The following is a 21,649-nucleotide window of genomic DNA, read 5'->3' on the forward strand; positions in this document are numbered from 1 at the left end:
TCACTGGGTCACAATTATTGTTATTATTATTATTATTATTATTATTATTTATTTTATTTTTTTTTTACCGAAATTCGACCGTAAACCATAAATCACCCCGCTTACAAATTGTAAATGACCGGAAGGACGCTGCTGGTCACCATGGCAACGAGGACGCCCTCGTGCACCTGCTGCACTGCGGCACCGGAAGCGCGCGCAGACAGGAACAGGAGCGGCTGACCGGCTCAGAGAGGAGAGCTGCGTTTAGCATCAGCCCGCTAAAACGTTAACCTATTTACATCTGCAAATATTTGTGTTTATTTTTCTGCGACTGCGCATCAAATCCACTGATAAGAGACGCCATTAATCCCGTTTTAACACCGCGAGCGCATTAATGCTGCAACCGGTCATCACGAGCTAAGCCTTTTTATATAAACATACATCTATACATGTATAACAACATGCAGCTGTTTGTATTCTATAAACCATATATCCGGTGTGATTCCTCATTGAGATGGACATGTGTTCAAGGCGCTCAGGAACGGCTGTAAAAGGACAATAGCGTCACTGTGGGGAGAAGAAACACAAAATAAAACGTAAGCAAAGCCAAACTACTTCTTACCATTTCCTGTTTACTGTTTTTCATGCGTTATATATCTGCTGCTCATCAGAATATATACAGTATGAGTTGTAGTATAGTAGTGTAAGCTACTAGATGCAGACTTTTATGTGATTTCTTTACCTTGTGTTTCAACGTTTGACTGTAATTCATCTGTCAGGCAAAACATTTGTCAAGTCATTAAAGAACTCAAACCTTTCCCAATCTACAAATGATCCGATATCCGATCTCAACGTGTAATAATGAACTGGTAATCAATATCCAACGACATATAGTTTACGTCCTGTCTCAGTTATTACAATGTAAGATTGTACACAGCTCACATTTTACCACACACTTGCACAAAAGAAAAAGAAAAAAAAGCAGATGGATATGTGAAAGTAAATAACTGAATGTAAGAAGAATGAAAGAGCAAAAAGAAACAGAAAAAAATGAATTGAAAGAAAAAGAAAGATCTAGGATTGGGTAGAAAAAAGAAAGAAAGAATACAGGTTAGACCAATAGTTGAGAAAGAACTAGGATAAATAGGGGAAAAAAGAATGAAAGAAAGAAAACAGGATAGACAGATGAGAGAAGGAATGAATGAAAGAAAGAACTAGGATAAGTGGAAATGAAGATGGAAAGAAAACAGGATAGACTGATGGATGAGGAAGAAAGAAAGAAAGAACAAGGATTGGTAGATGAAAGAAAGAAAGAAAACTTGATAGATAGATACGAGAGAGAGAACTAGGATAGGTAGCAAAAAAGAAATAAAGAAAGAAAACAGGATAGACAGGCGAGAGAGAATGAATGAATGAATGAAAGAAAGGACTAGGATAAGTAGAAATGAAGATGGAAAGAAAACTGGATAGGCCGATAGATGAGGAAGAAAGAAAGGACTAGGATTGGTAGATAAAAGAAAGAAAGAAAACAGGATAGACGGATAAAAAAAAGAAATAAAGAAAACTAGGATAGACAGATAGATGAGAATGAATGAAAGAACAAAAGAGCTAGGATTGGTAGAAAAAAGAAAATAGGATAGACAGATGAGAGAGAAGAAAGAACAAACTAGAATAGACAGCTGAGAATGAATGAAATAAAGAAGTAAGCTAGGTAGAAAAAAGAAAACAGGGTAGACAGATAGATGAGAATGAAAGAAAGAAAGAAAGAGCTTGGATAGATAGGTAGAAATGGAGAAAGAAAGAAAACAGGATAGACAGATAGATGAGAATGAAAGAAAGAAAGAGCTTGGATAGATAGGTAGAAAAGAAGAAAGAAAGAAAACAGGATAGACAGATAGATGAGATTGAATGAAAGAAATAACTAGGCTTGGTAGATGAAAGAAAGAAAGAACTAGGATAGACAGATGAGAATGAAAGAAGCTAGGACTGGTAGAAAAAAAGAAAGAAAACAGGATAGACAGATAGATGAGAATGAAAGAAAGAAAGAGCTTGGATAGATAGGTAGAAAGGAAGAAAGAAAGAAAACAGGATAGACAGATGAGAAAGAAAGAAAGAGCTTGGATAGATAGGTAGAAAGTAAGAAAGAAAGAACAAGGATAGACAGATATATGAGAAAGAAAGAAAGAACAAACTAGGATTGTTAAAAAAAAAAGAAAGAAAGAAAGAAAACAGGATAGACAGATGAGAAAGAAAGAAAGAGCTTGGATAGATAGGTAGAAAGTAAGAAAGAAAGAAAGAAAGAACAAGGATAGACAGATATATGAGAAAGAAAGAAAGAACGAACTAGGATTGGTAAAAAGAAAGAAAGAAAGAAAGAAAGAAAGAAAACAGGATAGACAGATGAGAAAGAAAGAAAGAGCTTGGATAGATAGTTAGAAAGTAAGAAAGAAAGAAAAAGAAAGCACATTGTTATTTTAAGCGGTTGTGATAAACGGTCATTTGCACATGTAAACACACCGTGTCTGGATTCCAGACCCAGAGGATCGTTTACATGATTTAATCTCTGGTCCGTGTATCTGTCCTTCTGGTTGGAGAACCTGAGCAGCGCTTCACATTGCCCTCCATCCCCACACTCACTCTGTGAGCTACCATCATCATTTCACCTCCAAACATTAGCACTAACATCACTAACAACAGCCGGAAAGGTAGAACCGATGTACCCTCTCTGCACTGGTGTAACGTTTTACCAGTGCACTCACCATTAGTAAAACAGAGCATGTAGAGCAGAAAAACAGGGAAAAAAAATCTTAGTAATGATTTTAGTATTATAAGTTTGATCTGCTGTTCAAACGGTGGTATCTAGACACCTGGTCCTCCTTCCTGACCTACAGTAACTGGGGGCTGATTCCTTTCAATAACAATTGCAGAAATAATTGGAAACGCATTCCTATAAGTCTGTAAGACATGATTATTAGTAGTGCACAGCCCTCCGTTACGTTTTTGTCCTTTAATGATGTTGCCTCATATTCTCTTATTTCCTCACCTCAAAATGTCCTGTTTCCTTACCTCACATATGAGGTCCTGTCGTATCTTTTGTACCAACCAAATATTTCCGGTGCTTACTTACCTTGTTGCCTGTATGTATTTACAAATATAAATACGTTTCTAAAATGTGTTTTAAGACGTCTGACTCTATAATAATAATAATAATAATAATAATAATAATAATAATAATAAGTATTTTAAAAAGGGTAGGCTGTTTCATTTGAACACAGTATTAAGCTACGGATCATCGCTACAGTTTGTTTACTGCAAAATATACGATGAATAGAAATCAATTTAATTAATTAGTTAATTAATAGATTGAATAAATAAATGTGCTGTGTTTTGTTTTGTTGTTTGGACAGTTTATGGTCATGCCAGAGAGAGAGAGAGAGAGAGAGAGAGAGAGAGAGAGAGAGAGAGAACTTTATTGATCCCTGAGGGAAATTGTTTTGACATTACAGACACCAGATGCTAACCGGACACACTTATCTGTAAGTCAGTAAGTAAGGTAGATGCGTACAGTGTCATGCGACAGTGAGTTAATAAAGATAATAAAAACAGAACCATAAAGATAAGTGAAGATGATCTGAGGTAAGCTGATAACATGCAAAGTGTAAATGTAAGTCTTGGTGATGCTGTGCTCGAGTAAATTGTAATATTATTAATATTGCATGTTTTTTTTTCTTTTTTTTAACTTTCACTCTATTGTTTTTCAGATCATGAATCGTCTTTGTAACGTGAACAATAATTTCCCGTACGATAACAGTCTCCTGGTGTTGGACATGGTTCTGCGGTCGCTATGGGGAACCACACAGCCAATCAACTGGGAGAACGTAGCCCGCCTAGTTCCTGGTTTCACTCCCAAAGAGGTAATTACGAAGTGAAAGTTGGTCGCTGACCTCAAGTCAGAATAGAAAACAGTGGAATGGGGCTGTGAAGAATTCACGGTATGGTAATCAGACATGTTTCTGAACTTTTTTATTTTCCTCTTACCCAGCCCACCGCAAGATAGACATATAAATGTACATATAAATGTCGGGAAAATCACATGCCAATGTCCATGGACCACATGCCAATATATATCACATGCCAATGTCCATGGACCACAGGTTCTTGGGAAAGTTGTAAGAGTCACTGTCGAGTCCAACTGCCTTTAATTTAAAAGCTGATAATCGTTAGTTATGCTAGCGTTTCCGCAGCTTCCCCTATTAAAACCAGCCATTTTAATGGATGTTTTGCCACTCAGTCAGGCCGAGGGAGGCGTGTTCCAGCAAGTAAGTGAAGTCAATGCATACCCTCTATTAGCATTTGTTGCAGTTCTCATTTGTGACCACCAGGTGCTATTAGCATTTGTTGCAGTTCTCATTTGTGACCACCAGGTGCAAAAATAACTCAGTGGAAGCTAAGCAGGGCAGCATGATTGCGCAACATCTAGAATGGAGAGCAGATCACTGGAAGATGGTCTTATATCAGATAAATAGCAACTTGTTTGTCAGTGTTGGTCACTCAGAAGAGGTGATTAGCATTTCAACATCTTTTCCAATGTACGTAGTTGCGAATGAGGACTTTAAGAAGATGAAAAAAGAAGTGTGTGTGTGTTTAGTGTGCACGCAGGTTTGATGAGCTGAAGAGCACAGGGAGTTTCCCCCTGGTAGACGAGCAGTGTAACACGCTGACTGGGGCCAGTGGCTGTCCATCTGAACCGCTCTCCACTTACATCCGATCCAATTTATTGGACCTCACCAGGGAGACAGGGGAGCCACCGACCAATCAGAGCGCACTCTCAGTGTCAGGTAAGTCAAAGAGCAGGGTTTGAACAGTAAACTTTCTGTAACCCAAATTTGATAATGATACTAAAAAAAAAAAGTAAACTTTTGGATGTGAGGTAGGACAACTAAAAAGAACTTTTGGGACAGTGTACATAGATCATTTCTAACTCGTTTTCCTCCTGGACCTTCATGTAGAACACGTTCATCAAACTTGAGCTTGAGACAAATCAATCTAAGACTTAAATCAGGTGTGTTCGCAGGAAAAAAAAGTATTTAACTTTTTTTTGGTTAAAAATAAACAACATTTTTGAGCAAGTACATTAAAATCACTGTTCAAAACGGTCTCCTTACTTTACCCCGATTCACAACGGTGAGCTTATAGTAATGATTTATAATTTGAGCTGTCCGGTCGGATTTCGCGGGAAACGTCAGTTTGACGTCATTTGTCTTTGCGTGGTTACGTCACATCCGTAAACAGAAAGAAGAAGAGCCGTCTACTATATCGCCTGTGTGGGGGCTGAGGATGGTGGAGTGTTTGTAGCTTGTTCTTATAACAGTTGCTTGGAATTTAAACTTGTCATCTAGATGGCTGCTTTAATCTGGATCATTCTAAACGCAATCATCGTTGACATCTGGGGAATCAGCTGTTGTCAAAACCGAGAAACCTCGAACTGCAGAGAGCTTGCAGTCCGAATGGGAATTCGACAGAGCCCGTGCTAACACGAGAATAAATAGAGAATTGGCTTTTGAGAAGTGGCGACAACTCTGACGCAGACACAGAGATGTTTTTTATCTGAACAAGTAAGACATTTCAGTTGCTCAATAGGTATCTAGCTAACATTAGCACACTTGTTCACTTGATTTAGCTAGGTATCGAGTTTCCTGTGTTGTTTTTTGTTTGTTTGTTTGTTTGTTTTTGTTTGTTTGTTTGTTTGTTTTGCTCTGGTCAGTGTGGTAACTTGCACTTATTGTCTACTAGCTATGAGAGAGAGAGCAATCAACCTCTACACCAAGAAAACCGTATCCACCGACACCTCCATTGTCAAGTATTAGAGCTAATATACAACCCATATGAGTACCTCAAACCATCAGATTCATCCGCGCAGAGGAGCAGTGCCAAAGCACATCCCACGTAAAAAAATAAATAAAATAAAAAAAAACTATGCAAGTAACTTGCAATTTTATGTTTCAAACAGAGATGGCGATAGAGAGGCAAAAGTGCACTACTGCAGCTTTAATGCTAAACTGCTAGCTATTCTCTTAATTGTTAGCAACATTGGGAAAATAGCTCCAGTGCAAAACTAAAGGGGAAAAAAAAACTTAACAAACATGTCCTTTCTCATTTAATACAATTAAAGTGAAGGAAAATGCTATTTTCATCGCACTGTTCTTTTCATGAGTAAACGATCATTAAAGTGTTTCAGAGAGACTTTAGCATATTTGAAAAACACTAAGCTAAGTCAGTGATTAGCAACCTTTTGTTTGTTATGATGTACTTTGACCAGTTTGGCTACAGGTATATAAATCACTGGGATGATTGAAATTGTGACTCAGATCCTAAAATCCCGCTTGTGTTTACCTGTGACAACTGCGAGCTAGTTTACTAGCAGTTAACTAGAAGAATAGCTACAGCATGCGCTAACATTATCTGCATTATCATACAGTTCCACACCAGCAGCAAACCATGTCAGCTAATGATCAGTAATTGTTCTTCCTCAGGACTGAGCGTGACCCCTGTTGTTCGAGGAGCCAGTGCTGAGACTGAGAACACTGCGAGTACAGAAGATGAAGAGAAGGAAGACCGGGGAAAGAGGTAAATCTAGACTTATTCATATTGAACGTGCTCGTTCATTCCGTACCTTTAGTTTCAACCTTGAATTAGGTACAGTTGTGTGATTGTTTAGGGAGGAATTGATGTTTTCATGAAGTTTTTCCAAAGGTATCTTTAAAATGATGTGATTATTATACATTTAGGAACTGTGTTTAATTGCTGCTCTTGGTCTGTCCATCTCAGCCCTATCATGGTGATCCACGTGTGTGACGAAGCGAAGAACCTGAAGCAGGATTTTGAGTGTCCACGTGACCTGTTGGTCAGAGAAATGCGCTACTTCGCCGAGTACCTCTCCATGGACGCCCAGCGCTGGGAGGAAGTGGACATCTCGGTGCACTGCGACGTCCAGATCTTCGACTGGCTCATGAACTACGTCAAGAGAAGCTCTGCGGCGGAAGATGAACCCGAGAAACACGTCGAAAAGCCAACTCTGGGTGAGATATATATATACACCGAGGCTCATGACGGTGACTGTGTGCTTGTTGAGATGTTTGATGTATGAAAGTACATCGAAGATGCCAGGCTCAGGTGTCTTGGTGGGTGTTGTGAGTGTTTGGTCATGGTGTGCCGTGTTTGGTGTTTGATTTCAGAGCCCAGCAATGTCATCTCTATCCTGATCTCATCCGAGTTCTTGAAGATGGATGCTTTAGTAAGTGTGGTTACTTTAGTAAGCGTGTGCGTGTGTGTGTGTGTGTGTTTTAGCAAGTGTGGATACTTGAAGCCTCAATCACAGATTGCTGAGATGTCAGTTAGTTCATTGTTTAACCTTATACTGAAAATCCAGTAGTACGTCTATTGCTCATTAAGAGTAATTAAAGTACCCCTGCACTCAAAAACATAATACTCAACTAGTTTACTACTAATAGCTAACTAACTACTTTTAAGATACTTTCGGATTCTGATTACATAGATTGGTGTTTGGGTCCGATTTCTTATGATTTTCCATCCTGAAATCCTACTCATGTTTACCTCGTGTTTACAAATGCAAGCTAGTTTAATCGCAGTTGACTCGCCGGCTAGCTATGCGCTAGCATTTACATACTTTAGGGTGCGTCTCAATCAGCTCCCTAGAGCAGTAGTCGCGGCACTGATCAAGGAGTCGGCCATTGTCTCAATCGCAGTTATAGAGACCTTCAGAGGACCTTCAGACCTTCACCTAGCAGAGATTTTATTTGAATGTTTTCAAAATGCTTTAAACACCTCTTTATACCTAATAATAAGTTGGTCTTTAGGAATATTATGACTCAGACATGAATCAGCTCCTGATTGAGGTTTTAAGAGTCAATACTTTATTGATAGTACATAAAGTGTGGATGCTTTAGTAAGTGTAAATAGGTGTAGCGCTGGGTGTCTGTGTGGTGTGTTCAGCATGCTGCATGACCTGTGATATCCAAAAAATCGTACCGGACACAACGAAGAGGGCGAAGTTAATGCATGGTCTGTTTTAACATTTCGGATGGACTCAGATCCGTGACTAAGCTTTTTTCACTCCATACCCTTTTAAAATGACCCACAAATAAATTGCACCACTTCCAGAGGTTCATTTTTGGACAAGACAATTCATGCATTTTGAAAACAATGCAGCACAGTTTAGAATATCGAGGTTTGCTGTACTTATTCAGCTGCAATTTAACAATCTTGCTGATTAAAAAATAAAGGGGGGGGGGGGGGGGGGGGGGTTCAAACAAATCACTGTTTCCTCGTGGGACGGTGCAGTCCGACAGAAAGACAGAAGCTCTGGTCATAATCTGAAAGGAGGATTGGATTAAACTCTTGTACTCAAATCACAAAAATAATCATATAGAGTTAATACCATATAAGAAAACTATATGTATTATTTTTAGTGTGATTTTTTTAGTTTTCATGTTCATGTGCTTACAGGGTATAAACTGTGTAACACTTATTTATTGATGGGAATTAAGAACTGCCTGTAGACTTTCATAGCTTTCTAGTCACCTCTGACCGGTGATTACATATGGATGATGATGATGAACATTAATTAGTTTTGCCCATTAGGTGAAGGTTAAATACTGTGTCTGCAGGTGGAGGAGTGTATTCAGTACTGTCACGAACACATGAGCGCCATCGTCGCCACTCCGTGCAACATGAGCTGCATCAACAGCAACCTGGCGTCACGCATCGCCCTGCTGTTCACACACAACCAGGCAGACAACATCAAGGACAAAAAGGACAAGTTTAAAAGGTAAACCTGTATTTTCAAAGAAATGAAATGGATAAAATCAGAAAACAAAGCAAAATGAGTCCTTTTCTAAGCTTCTAATATTGCTGGGTTATGCATCTTTCAGTAAAGTGTTCCAGAAAAAGATCGAAAAGCTGTTTGATCCAGGTTTTGAGAATCACGACTCTCCAGGAAACGCTGCTACGCTGTACAGGTTAGAGAGAAGCCCTGTAAGGGCATTTGAACACATTGAACACCTTAATATTTTGTGCAAATGAGTGAAATAGCAAAAGAACGCATTGATAATGCTTTGCTTTGGTATAAAGGTGAATAAGTTTGAATGTCACATTCTTCTTCATCGTCTTCGTCTCTTCACCGTCTTTCCACAGGTGTGGTCTTTGCCTTAAGCTTCTCACCAAAGACACAGAAAGGAAGATCTCGTGCGTTCCGGGCAAAATCAACATCAACTATCACGGGGACATCGTCTACACACACAGCAGGTGCATACGTATCTCTGTAGCCATGTCTGCTTCCTGCACGTTATTATTTGAGGTTATTGGTTCTTTTCAAGCTTCCGTAAGTAAGGATGGTGTGCTGATGTGATGATGTTGTGAGGGCAGATCTCAGCGGTTTGTCCACCGTTTTGTATAGCTTTGAGTAATATGCGCTGGTTTGTGCACTGTTGTTGTTTGTGTCCCCTCAGGCAAAAGGGATGGGACATCCATGAGTATCTCAACAGCTTATATGAAGAGCTGAAATCATGGGTTCTGGTTTACTGGAGGATCTGGGGTGCCATTAATTATCTCACCTGCTCGTACTGTAAACAGGTAAATATACTTAGACTTGCTGTAAACATGCAACATGTTGACAAAATACGTAATTGACCCCACGTGCAACCAGTATTGTTTCTATAGGTGGTTTTAGCATTAGTTATGATCCACTAGAATGCTATTAATACCCTTAAAAGTGAAGTAGTCAAATTTTTTATTTCTTTCTAATACAAATAATGTGGAAAATGATGTAGAAATGATAATAAATAAAGTTTAAGCCATTGACTGAGAACAAGTGTATTACTTAGTTGGGAAAAAGATGGTTTGGAAACTAATCTTCCTGTCCAGGAGTGTTCGGTTGTATTTGGATTGGCCTCTTGTCAGTCATTTTATAGACACGCCCCCAACACCCCATCACGTCCTTATAAATCATTATGAGGAGAAGTTGCATGTTTATAATAATGTATATAATATTTACGAGCCATTTCAATCTCGTTTCCATCCCAAACACAGCGCTGAAAATCACTAATGACCTCCTTTGTGCTGCTGACTCTGGCCTTCTGACCATCCTCATCCTCCCCGACCTCAGTGCCGCCTTTGATACCACCTCCCATTCACTATAATTGGAGCGCCTGACTGACATTGGGGTTAACAGCACTGCATTTCTCTGGCTTTCATCCTACCTCAAGGACAGGAAACAGTTTGTTCTGGTCAAGAATGTCCGGGCATTATCGGCCTTGGTTAGTCAGGGTGTCCCACAGGGATCGGTGCTGGGACCACTCCTCTTTATCATCTACCTTTTACCCCTTGGACTTATTCTCCACTCAGCGTGATGTGTTATCCCAGGTGAAGATGCTAATTCTGTGGGAAAGAGTTTGAGTGTTAATTCCCGTGGGAGTCCTTTTTCCTCAGAGAGCAGTTCTCTCCAGGTTCAGATATCTTGGCACCAGCCTTACACGTCCTTTTTGGCATGTCTGATAAACTTCTCCACCGGCTCCAAATTATTCAAAACTCAGCTGCAAGAATGATTACTCACACAAAGTCTACTGACCATATCACACCCTCCGTTATTCAGCTCCATTGGCTTCCTGTCCAACGTCAAGTTCACTATAAAATTCTACAGCTCACATTCAAAGCCATAACCTCAGAACTATGGGTGCCAGAGCCTTCAGTTGCTGTGCACCCAAACTCTGGAAGTCACTCCCACTGCATATTTGTGAGCTGGAGATTAAAACACATCTGTTCAAATGAGCTTATTCATTATAATGAACTCCTCTCTATTATTGCGCCATCTACTTTTATTTTGTGTATCTCTTTTTTTAAATATGCTGTTATTGTATGTTGTCTTTCTGTAAGGTGTCCTTGAGTGTTATGAAAGGTGCCAACAACTAAAATTTATTATTATTATTATTATTATTATTATTATTACATGTATTTATAGTATTTTTAGCCAATAATGTAGATGTTGCTCTGCTGCAGGTTTTCCTCTGCTGTGAGCTGGCTCAGTGCAGGTATCACCCCGAGGCTGTGGTGTACCCAGGCCTGGGCGCCGATCACAGTGAGCATGGTGCCGGGATCTACCCCTGCTGCAAGCAGAGAGCTCTTCGCTTTGACCCAGCTGCCATGTCCACGGTGAGCTAGAACCAGATAAAAATGTGTAACCAAGCTCAACGTAGAACAAACCACCATGTCCAGGTTAACCTTGAATTGAATAGCTATGCACAACGTTAGCTAAAATACTTTCGTCATAACCGAGATGAGCTAGAACAGCATAGTTATGCTAAGAATGATCAGTTAGCATAAAAGGCTTGAGTCATCCAAGTTTAGCAAGAACCTTATGACTAAAACTATATAGCTATACACCAACAAGACAACTCTGATAAAACTGTATTGCTGTACTCCGTGTTAGGCAGAATACGATAAAAATGATTATGCCTAGGATTAACCAGAACCAAACAAATCTCTTATATAATCTATATTAATCTCCCCAGGAATTGCTAGACATTTTATGACTGTCATAAAACAGTAGCTATGCCCAGGATTAGGAACTGGTTTGTTACATCTGAATAGCTATTGCTGTGCTCATAAATTTACACACCCCTTGCAGGATCATCAAAATGTTAATAATTAAAAAATAATAAGAGGGATCATTAAAAATAGCATCCTGAATAAGGTATTTCACATAACAGATGTTTACATATAGTCCACAAAACACAATAATAACTGAATTTACACAAATGAACCAGTTCAAAAGTTTACATATCCTTGATTATTAATAGTGTGTGTCGTTACCTGGATGATCCACGACTGTTTTTATGTTTTGTGAGAGTAGCTAGCTAGAACCACATGCCCTGGGTTAGCTAGAACCAGACAGTTCTGATAACAAACTGTACAGATATAGCTTAAAAATAGACAAATAGAACCAAACACCTCAAACTGCATAACTACACCCAGGAATAGCTAGAACCAGATATTGCTAATCAAACCACTTCTCTTTACCCAGGGTTAGCTAGAACCACATGCCCTGGCTTAGCTACAATGAGACAACCTTCATAACACTGTCTAGCTGGAACTGGACTACTGATAACACTGTATAGATATGGTAACGGTTAGCTAGAACCAGAGAACCCCACTAAAATTGTATGGTATTACCTGGGTTAGCTAAAAACCACCAGCTTAGATGATGTACTGCTATATGTACTAGACACTATCCAATTGTTCTGTAATCACTGCAATTCCCTCGTATGTGTGTGTACCTTAGGGTTGTAAGATGAGGGACCATGTGGTAAATGCTGCAGAACCTGGGGACTGTGAAGGCAACATGAACTCTGTCCAGACTCGAATACTGAATGACCTGCTGCTTCACAGAGACGCTGTGTGTGTGAGCTCCCCAACAGCTACGGACAGGTCCAGAGTTCATGCTAACCTCTAAGTTAAAAAGTATTGCTGTTGTTTTTTAACAGACTTTCTTCGTGAGCCATATTAATGATGTAGCGATTATTTGGTCTGACACTTAGGACAGGGGAAATGGCTTATTTTTTGCTTTGTCCATTTATTTATTTATTTCATTTTTAATGTCGTGTATGACTCACTAACCTTCAGACATTGACCCTTGTGTTTGTGCTGTGCTGCAGTTCTGCGGAGTCACCTAAACAGGGTGAGCAAGTGCACGACTGCGACATCACACTGGACCATGCAGCCCTAAATGTTCATCAGGCTAGAGAAATCACTGCTGTGAGTCTCCTGCTTTATTTTATTGTCAAAATCATAATCACTACTTTCACACTGTACTTATGTTATGTAAAAAAAATGTCTGGAAATAAATCAGTATTCTTTTTGGGTAACAACGTCTGAAAGTGCAACAGAGATCAGCCTCCCCTTCTGATATCCGGCCCTAGTTTGGTCGATTTTGCCAGCATGACTTCAAAAACGTCAAAAATACTTTATAATACTGACATCATTCATGCTCCCAAATGTTTCTCAATTGACTGTGGCTCTGGGTTCATATCCAAATGAAAACACAGAATTTAGAGTTTCAGGATTGTTGTTAACTTGAAATTAGACCCCTTCCACCACCAAACCCTGAGTAAGCTAAAACTCTATACACATGTCCAGAGTTAGCTAGAACACTACCCCATGCCAAAGGGAAGTTTAAACTATAGACATGGCCAGTGTAAAGTAGACCTGTATAACCAGACTTAGGCTTAGGCAGAACCTTACACCTTAACGATAGTAAGCTATAACTGTATAACCAGACTCGGAATCAACTAGAACACTCAGGCATGCTCAGAGGAAGCTAGAACTGAGGACTTGAGACTTTGAGACTTGTAATTTGGACGATTTACTGAATATTGGAGGTTCTGACATGGACATAGGTTACACAGCTGTTTCGTTTAACTTGAAATAACGTTAGTGTGGTGCAGTTCATTAAGGTGGTCAGTGCCAGCCGATTATATAGGTAGACAATTATTAATGATGTAATTGTAATTAAATTCCATTCAGAGCTTGGTGACTTGAACTCGACTTGTATAAGAGCTTAGGGACTATGCAGTTGACTTTGATGGGAGGGTAATGAGTCTTACATTCTATTTGCACTTGATAGCTACCAACTCAACTCAAATTTGGCCATAACTTGGCTATGGGTCAAACTTAGATATAACCCAAACTTAGCTCAACCTTGGGCATAAAACAAATTAACATTATGGATATCTCAACCTTGGGGATAACTCAAAGTCAGGCATAACGCAAATTTAGGGACACCTCAATCTTGGGGATAAGTCAACCTTAGGGATAACTCAAACTCATGGATAACTCAAATTTAGGGATACCTCAATCTTGGGGATAACTCAACCTCGGGGATAACTCAAACTCGGGATAACTCAAACTCAGGGATAACTCAACCTCGGGGATAACTCAAACTCAGGGATAACTCAACCTTGGGGATAACTCAACCTCGGGGATAACTCAAACTCGGGGATAACTCAAACTCAGGGATAACTCAACCTTGGGGATAACTCAAAATCAGGGATAACTCAATCTTGGGGATAACTCAACCTTGGGGATGACTCAAACTCAGGGATAACTCAAATTGAGGGACACCTCAACCTTGGGGATAACTCAACCTTGGGGATAACTCAAATTGAGGGATACCTCAATCTTGGGGATAACTCAACCTCGGGGATAACTCAAACTCAGGGATAACTCAACCTTGGGATAACTCAAACTCAGGGATATCTCAATCTTTGGGATAACTCAACCTTGGGGATGACTCAAACTCAGGGATAACTCAAATTGAGGGACACCTCAACCTTGGGGATAACTCAAACTCAGGGATAACTCAAACTCAGGGATAACTCAAATTGAGGGACACCTCAACCTTGGGGATAACTCAACCTTGGGGATAACTCAAATTGAGGGATACCTCAATCTTAGAGATAAGTCAACCTTAGGGATAACTCAAACTCAGGGATAACTCAACCTTGGGGATAACTCAAACTCAGGGATAACTCAACCTTGGGGATAACTCAAACTCAGGGATAACTCAACCTTGGGGACAACTCAAATTGAGGGACACCTCAACCTTGGGGATAACTCAAATTGGATACCTCAAGCTTAGGGATAAGTCAACCTTAGGGATAACTTAAACTCAGGCATAACAAACTTAGAGATACCTCAAATTTGGAGATAATGCCAACTGAAGGATAACACAATCTTAGGGATAACTTTGGGGCTGCAACACTGCTGTTCAATCAGTCTCAACCACGACTCACTCCCGCTAATCTGTTTCAGTTTTCCCTTTTGAAGAACTGGAGTCTGCAGCTGGTGAGCACACACACACACACACACACACACACACACACACAAAACCCACTCCAAAGTAACAGTGTTTGAGGTGGACACAGTATATTTCGGATGTTTTTACTTCTCTTTGATGTTACAAAGCGGCAGCAGTCTTTGTTGTCTGAGGATGAGGACTACACTACGGGGTCAGAGGTCACAGAGGACGAAGTCGGGGATGAAGATGACACATCAAAGAAACAAGGTAGGCTGAGGTTGTGCTTAAATAAGGTTTTTCAGATCATAATCATCTTGCTTATTAAAATCTTCCTGAGTCTGTAGGCTGTTCTGTCTCATATTTCTCACTCTTTCAACCGTTTTGAAACTCTTCTTGAAAAATCGCTGTTTTTAATGCTGAAACGCACCGTATAGAGTAAACAGGATGAAACAAAAGACTAACACAGTAATTACACTGATTCTGCTTCACTAGCGCCACCTAGAGATTATCCTTTCAACTAACCTGGCTGTTAATTGTTTTTCTTTTATTTTTCTTTAAAAAATAATTCCTTTTATGCCAAGTTTACTGGTTGGTTAATCCGGAATGCCTATAAAATAAAATAAGACAACATCCAAACATTATGGTCTGGGGTGTAAATAATATTTATTTAGTATTTAATTCAGAAGAAGAGGCTGTTTTTGTTTGTTTGTTTGTTTTTTGCTAGAAGTTTGCAGGCTTGAACTACTTTACTGTTTTTAACATTCAGATTTATTTTACGTTTTTCGTATTAGCTGTAAAAAAGCCTAGAAAACCAGGCAAGCTTTTGAAGAGACAAGTGTCCTCACCCATACTGCACAAAGAGCGAGCTGGAGGAGATAAGGTGTGTTATCAGCGTATCATTTTATTTTATTTCTCCAGTTAAACTCCAGCCTTCTCTAACTCAACCTCATTGTTCATCTTTTTACAGGGCGCTTCAAAGGACTCCACCCCATTCACGTACGTCATATCGGTCTCCCTAATATGTTACCAAAATGACAGCTCAGTGTGTACACTTACACACTATATCTCACACAGATATTAGGTTGTATCATGCAGTGACAACAAATTGTTGCCTTTTTTTTAAATCTTCATCTTCTTTTCTTCCTGTCTCTCATTTTCACAGAGTGAGCATGCAGAAGAGTAAATGGGACAGCACTCGCTCCTTGAGGTTCAACCAGGATGCCCAGAGGGAGGAAGGTCTCTGCACTCCACCGACATACGTTTATCCTCTAATCCGCTCAGTCTCGCGCACACACACACACACACATAGCCGTGTTTTCCATCATTATCACTAACCTGCATGCTTTCCTGTGGTGTGGTGGAGTGAAGAGAAAACATGAAACGACCCACTGATTAGCCTTAAATCATACTAAAGCGGTTCTTTAGCAGATACATGTATTAAATTGATGTACTGTACTGCTAGAACTATGCAAAGCCCATTAGGTATAAATGTTATAATGTTATTGTGGCAGTTTATACTGTGTTTTATTGTCAAAAAGCTTTAGTTGTGTTGTCCATTTTATCTCTGTATCAGTGTTATTGTGGAGAGGTGTGAAATGTTTGTCCAGCAGGGGGCTCACACCCTTCAACCTTACCCATCGCCCTGCTCAGCAGCAGCTAAACACAGAGTCACGATACTCTACACACACAAACCCAACAGTGTCCTGATTAATCTTATAACGGACTTGCGGCGATAAAATAATTCATTCGTTTATACCGATTGAAAACGTCCGATAAGACGATTTCCGCTCCACCGGCGGAATGGAACGCGAGAAAGGGTTAAGAACTAGAAACGCCGAAATTAAGAATCATGTTCAGTGCTGTAGATGACTGATAAAGGTTTATAACAGTGAGCTGGATATTATAATGAAATTGGTATCCAGAATGCTTCAAATTTGGAAAGTGGTGATTTAAAACTCCAGTCTTCATTCTTATACACATATGATATATATGGCTGCAGATTTTCATTCTATTAAAAGGACAGATGGTATTTTAATTTATTAGTCTTACTTTCTAATGTCATGGTGATGTCTTTTCTCCCCATCCTCCCTTCTCTCTCTCTCTCTCTCTCTCTCTCTCTGCCTCTCTCCTGCTCTGTGTAGACCAAAGGAGAATGGTGGAAATTACTGAGCATCTCACGAACATGCGCTTTGGTGATTTGGAACAGAGCAGGTTAAAGGACACTAAGGAGGTAAAGCAGAACCGTGTTCATTGTTAAACGTGTAAAGGAGGAGTGGAAATGCACTGTAACAAAAAGTGAATAGAGCAAAAGTTCTTGCTTTAGTGTGTGCGTGTGTGTGGGGATATGTCCTTAGCTTGCAGGAGGTATCTACTCCAAGTTGGAGGCGCAGTTTAAGAGCTCCACTCAGCTGAGTAACAGACAGAGCAGCTCAGACAAAACACTCCGGTATGGCACACACACACACACACACACACACACACACACAACACTGTAGCTTAGTATCAGTACAGAATAATCTTTTAGTTTTTATATAAGAAATGAAACACTTGGGGGAATGCTGTGATAGGAAAATAATCAATGACATGGCTGTGTATTTTTCAATAACAGCCCAGTGTTTGATTCCTCTTATAACACACCACTTATAACACTGTTGCTCTCTCAAAAGTTTCTGCAAACTCTGCTGTTCGGAAGAAGTTATGGCTTCCCTCTGAATGCAATAAAGCAATCAGTACGTTCACATGGACGACAATAATCCGATATGAACCCGATTAAGACGATACTCTGATTAAGAAACTAGCATGTAAACGGCGATTATTGATGACCTTAATCTGATTAAAGTCATACTCGAAGTAAACACAAATGGAATTAAGACGTGTGGAGTATTTCTGCTTCAGTCGCACTATGGAAGTGCATTACAGACACGTACACAACTTAATCACACTATTAACGTCGTGTGAGAGTTTTCACCGCATTGTGCGACAGGACACGATCACACACGGCAGCGCTCAACCGTATGACGGCAAACAAGAGAGCACGGCTGCGTCCCAAACCGCGTACTTACCTGCTACAGTATATAGTAGGAGATATACATGTATTTCAGCTACTATATAGACGCTAAGTACGCGGTTTGGGACGCAGCCCACGGCTTCAAGCAGTCGTCTATTCGCACGTACAGCACGACAAATAATTAACCGCACTCGAAGCTTTCGTAAAATTAAAAATAAAAACACCCAAAACTGTATACGTTACCATAACGAAGACCAACTGTGTGTCGATACGTGAAATTCTGGAGGGAACGTCGGACGGTGTGGCGCGGTGACGTAATGACGTGTGCCGTTAATCCATCTATATTCTAGAACATGTAAAACGGGAACATGAAAGGAATATTCTAAAAGCGACTCGTGTAAACACCTTAATCAGAATACAGTCTTATTCAGAATAAGGTCAATAATGAGATTACTGCTATCCATGTAAACATAGTCAGTGACACTGGAGACTCCTTCCAAAAACGCTAAATTAAAGTCTCCTGACAAAACATTCACTGTATCAAGAGTTACACACATTTTGTATCTGCTGTAGTCTCTTTGTAAACCGTTACTATAGAAACGGTAATGTATTAGATCCAGCACATTAATATAAACCTGTGATTTGAATTACAGTCAGTACTGCTGTCAGCGCTGGGGTTATAGAAATTAAGCAACACTTTCTGACCAATCAGAATCATGAATTCAATAGTGTGGTTTAAATATATCTAAAATATAGTATGTGTTATCATACCGGCTGAAGAATCTGTATGCTCAGATATGCAACTTCCCCCCAAAATTTCCACAACAGCTTTGTTTTCCCATTATCTGTTTTGTTTGTTTTCCCCATACCTGTAAACTTCCAGGAATGGTGTATATTCAATTATGTGAACCGCTTCCTGTAACTTCATACTGTAGACATGTCTGTGTCTACACACCTTTACAATCCAGCACAGGGATGATTTTCTAATCATTATTCTTTATTGTGTTAGCATGGTGATGTTTATTCCTCCTTTTTTTCCGCTCCTTCTCTATTTTAGATTCTTTTTTTCTTTTTTTTAACCCTTCTTTGGTCTTTTTTAGGGCGAAGACGCGCTCTGGACAGTCTAGACCAACGTGAAAGAAATAACAGGAGAGATGGATGTGCTGACACGCATGTGAATGAAACAAGAGACTTGTGTAAGAGGTGTAAAAAAAAAAAAAAAAAAAACCCAACACGTCCTTTTAATCATCCTTCTTATCCAGCGTCCTTCTATCCAGCCCTTTTCAGACCGTCGAAAGGCCTGCAATATCGTACCGGAAAATCATAGACGCAGCAGAAATGGATTAAAATACACTGGAAAAGAACAGCATCGCAAAAGCTTTCGGAAACTTTGCCTTCTCCTTTATATATTGTGCTGCTAGCTTCATAAGAGTACCTTGTCCTTCTTTTCCTTTATCTTTCATTTGGGCACTCGTAATTCCTGTCAATATCATTCTGTAACCCGTTATATACATTGTGCTATATACATTCATGGTCCTCATGTTCTGATCTCAGGTGAACAAACCGCTCCAACCCTGCTGTAGTAATCTGCACTTTAATCTATCATAAACAAACACAACAAAACGATCTAGATCCAGATTCTCTACAATAAACAAATGGAAGCTGAACTCTAATGCGACTGGGATTTAATTTCCTTAAACCTTCATGAAAAGCTGAAATGTGGGTGTGGGTGAGTTGTGAGAGGAAGCAAAATTGCTGTTGATGGGGATGGATATGGATTGGGTTGGTTCTTATTGAGTTAATTGGTGTTCATTGTTGCTAATTATAGCTGATTGAAGATTATTTATTGGAGGAAAGGGCACTTCTGTGGGTGACTGTAATCAGCTGTTATGGGGTTATGTCTGGCGTGATAAAGCAGCAGCAGTTTTCAAAGCCAAGTGCTTCCTTCAGTCGCTTTCCACTGATTGCATGAGCTTAGAGTAATGACAATAGAGCTTAGTCATGATGGGCAGGACGCTCCACCAGCATCCATCCAGTGCTGATTCTTTTTTTATATTAAGACCTTCTGTTATCACTAATACATGCCTAGACTATAGATTTTATGGCGTATTTAAACTGACAGGACATGCTGTTATAGGAAAATAATCCACTATGGGTCGGTGTGTTGTAGTATGTCCCGAAGTGTTGAATTTCTCTTACTTACACTACAGAAATTTGCATTTCATGATCGTTTCTATGTACAGTTCATGTTGTGGAACATTCGCGAGACATTGTTCCCGTTATCACTTACGTTCTAGCAGCTGTATAAACAGTCATTCCATCACCAGCCTCTCTTTCTCTTTCTCTGTCTCTCTCTCTCTCTCTCTCTCTATCTTGAAAAGAAACGGGGGGAAAGCACAAACTTTCCCATGTCTGAAAACTTACTGAGTGTTACAAAGTGCTGACACTGGAGACTCCTTCCATAAATGCTAGATAAACATCTCCTAACAGAAAACCTCTCCCTAGTAACCATTATGTTTTTCTTTCCTAAAAACAACACATAATTATCTGTCGATTAAAGTCTCCGTTATTGATCTATTACTGGAGAAGTAATAATAATAATGATAATAATAATAATAATAAATTCACTTAGTGGTTAGCACATTTGCCTCACACCTCCAGGGTCTGGGGTTTGAATCCCGCCTCCGCCCTGTGTGCGTGGAGTTTGCATGGTGCTTCAGGGGTTTCCTCCAGGTACTCCAGTTTCCTCCCCCAGTCCAAAGACATGTGTTGTATGCTGATTGGCATTTCCAAATTGTCTGTCGTGTGCGAATGTGTGTGCGATAGTGCCCTGTGATGGGTTGGCACCCCGTCCAGGGTGTCCCCCGCCTTGTGCTCTGAGTTCCCTGGGATAGGCTCCATGCTCCCTGCGACCATGTGTAGGATAAGCGGTACAGGAAATGGATGGATATATTTACTCATTATAATGTCTCTACAGTAAGAGCTCATTCACACGGTGCATAATCTAAAATGACTAATACATTTATTTATAAAACATCTTGATATCTAAGAAAGAAAAAAAGTCTGTTTTTCTTGACATTTATGGAATGAATCAGTAATTGGCTGTACCTCTGATTGGCTGGAATTGTTGGACGTAATGCTGATTGTTTTTTCCCAGGCGATTTACAGCTCAGGCCAATTACCATTTGGCTCAGTAATTGGTTCAGACTGGTGAGATTACAGCACTGGGGCTCATGGGAACTCTGAGCACTAATGATTATGCGTTGATATCCTCTGTGATGACAGGAACCTCTGTGATCCGCTTTGCTCCTTGTCAATCATGCAGTGCATTTGGGCTCTTTCTTTGCTGTACACTGTCTCGTATCCATTTCATTTCTCCATCTCTCATAGAAATCAAGAAGCTACAGCTCAGACGAAGCAGAATGTAGGCTAGCAGTGAGGGGAATACCAGATCTTTTCAGTGAGTCAGCTGAAGAGCTGACTCTTTGGATTCCCAAATGATTCACTGCTTCTTTTTGTTTTTTTAAACCAGCCAAAATAGTTTTAGTAATTGGTTTAGTGAAATCCTTCTCTATCTTGTGATTATCAAACAGTCTATTCTGCATTGCTTTAGTCTAGGACTGGCTCTAAATAATTACTCCGTACAAAACTACTCAGATTTTGATGAGCTTCACTTAATACTTTTCGTGTTAGAGAATCATGAACACAGAATACTGAATCATTTTCAGCAAAAACATCACAAGATCTACCGTATTTGTCTCCCCCCCCCCCCCCCCCCCCCCCCATCTAAAAAA

At 39.8% G+C, this 21,649-nt stretch overlaps 1 protein-coding gene across 5 annotated transcripts; it reads left to right on the forward strand.

Annotated features, from left to right (window-relative positions):
• The first annotated feature begins 27 nt into the window (after nt 1–27).
• sanbr (SANT and BTB domain regulator of CSR) lies at nt 28–19,522 on the forward strand. 5 transcript variants are annotated; one of them, XM_017476816.3, is made up of 21 exons: nt 28–575; nt 3,741–3,893; nt 4,628–4,817; nt 6,513–6,606; nt 6,808–7,058; nt 7,215–7,273; nt 8,667–8,827; nt 8,931–9,017; nt 9,193–9,303; nt 9,507–9,630; nt 11,053–11,205; nt 12,335–12,480; nt 12,708–12,807; nt 14,863–14,895; nt 15,016–15,115; nt 15,640–15,728; nt 15,816–15,844; nt 16,011–16,084; nt 16,990–17,078; nt 17,203–17,294; nt 18,956–19,522. In XM_017476816.3, the coding sequence occupies exons 2-21, from the start codon at nt 3,744–3,746 to the stop codon at nt 18,990–18,992; spliced, it is 2,169 nt and encodes a 722-aa protein (XP_017332305.1). In that variant the 5' UTR covers nt 28–575; nt 3,741–3,743; the 3' UTR covers nt 18,993–19,522. The 5 variants fall into 5 exon arrangements, with proteins under 5 accessions (XP_017332305.1, XP_047013805.1, XP_017332309.1 ...); XM_047157849.2 differs by lacking the exon at nt 28–575 and adding an exon at nt 3,420–3,515; XM_017476820.3 differs by lacking the exon at nt 28–575 and adding an exon at nt 4,404–4,539 and having other exon boundaries at nt 3,791–3,893.
• The last annotated feature ends 2,127 nt before the right edge of the window (nt 19,523–21,649 follow it).

This window comes from Ictalurus punctatus, chromosome 9 (genome assembly GCF_001660625.3).
Source record: "Ictalurus punctatus breed USDA103 chromosome 9, Coco_2.0, whole genome shotgun sequence".
NCBI classification, from domain to species: domain Eukaryota; kingdom Metazoa; phylum Chordata; class Actinopteri; order Siluriformes; family Ictaluridae; genus Ictalurus; species Ictalurus punctatus.

Excerpts from the sequence above, each read along its gene's own strand:
- sanbr (XM_047157847.2), top strand. The coding sequence starts at position 4,255 with ATGTTTTGCCACTCAGTCAGGCCGAGGGAGGCGTGTTCCAGCAA. Across the intron at positions 8,828-8,930 it reads AAAAAGGACAAGTTTAAAAG|TAAAGTGTTCCAGAAAAAGA; the intron begins GTAAACCTGTAT and ends TGCATCTTTCAG. Across the intron at positions 14,896-15,015 it reads AGAACTGGAGTCTGCAGCTG|CGGCAGCAGTCTTTGTTGTC; the intron begins GTGAGCACACAC and ends GATGTTACAAAG.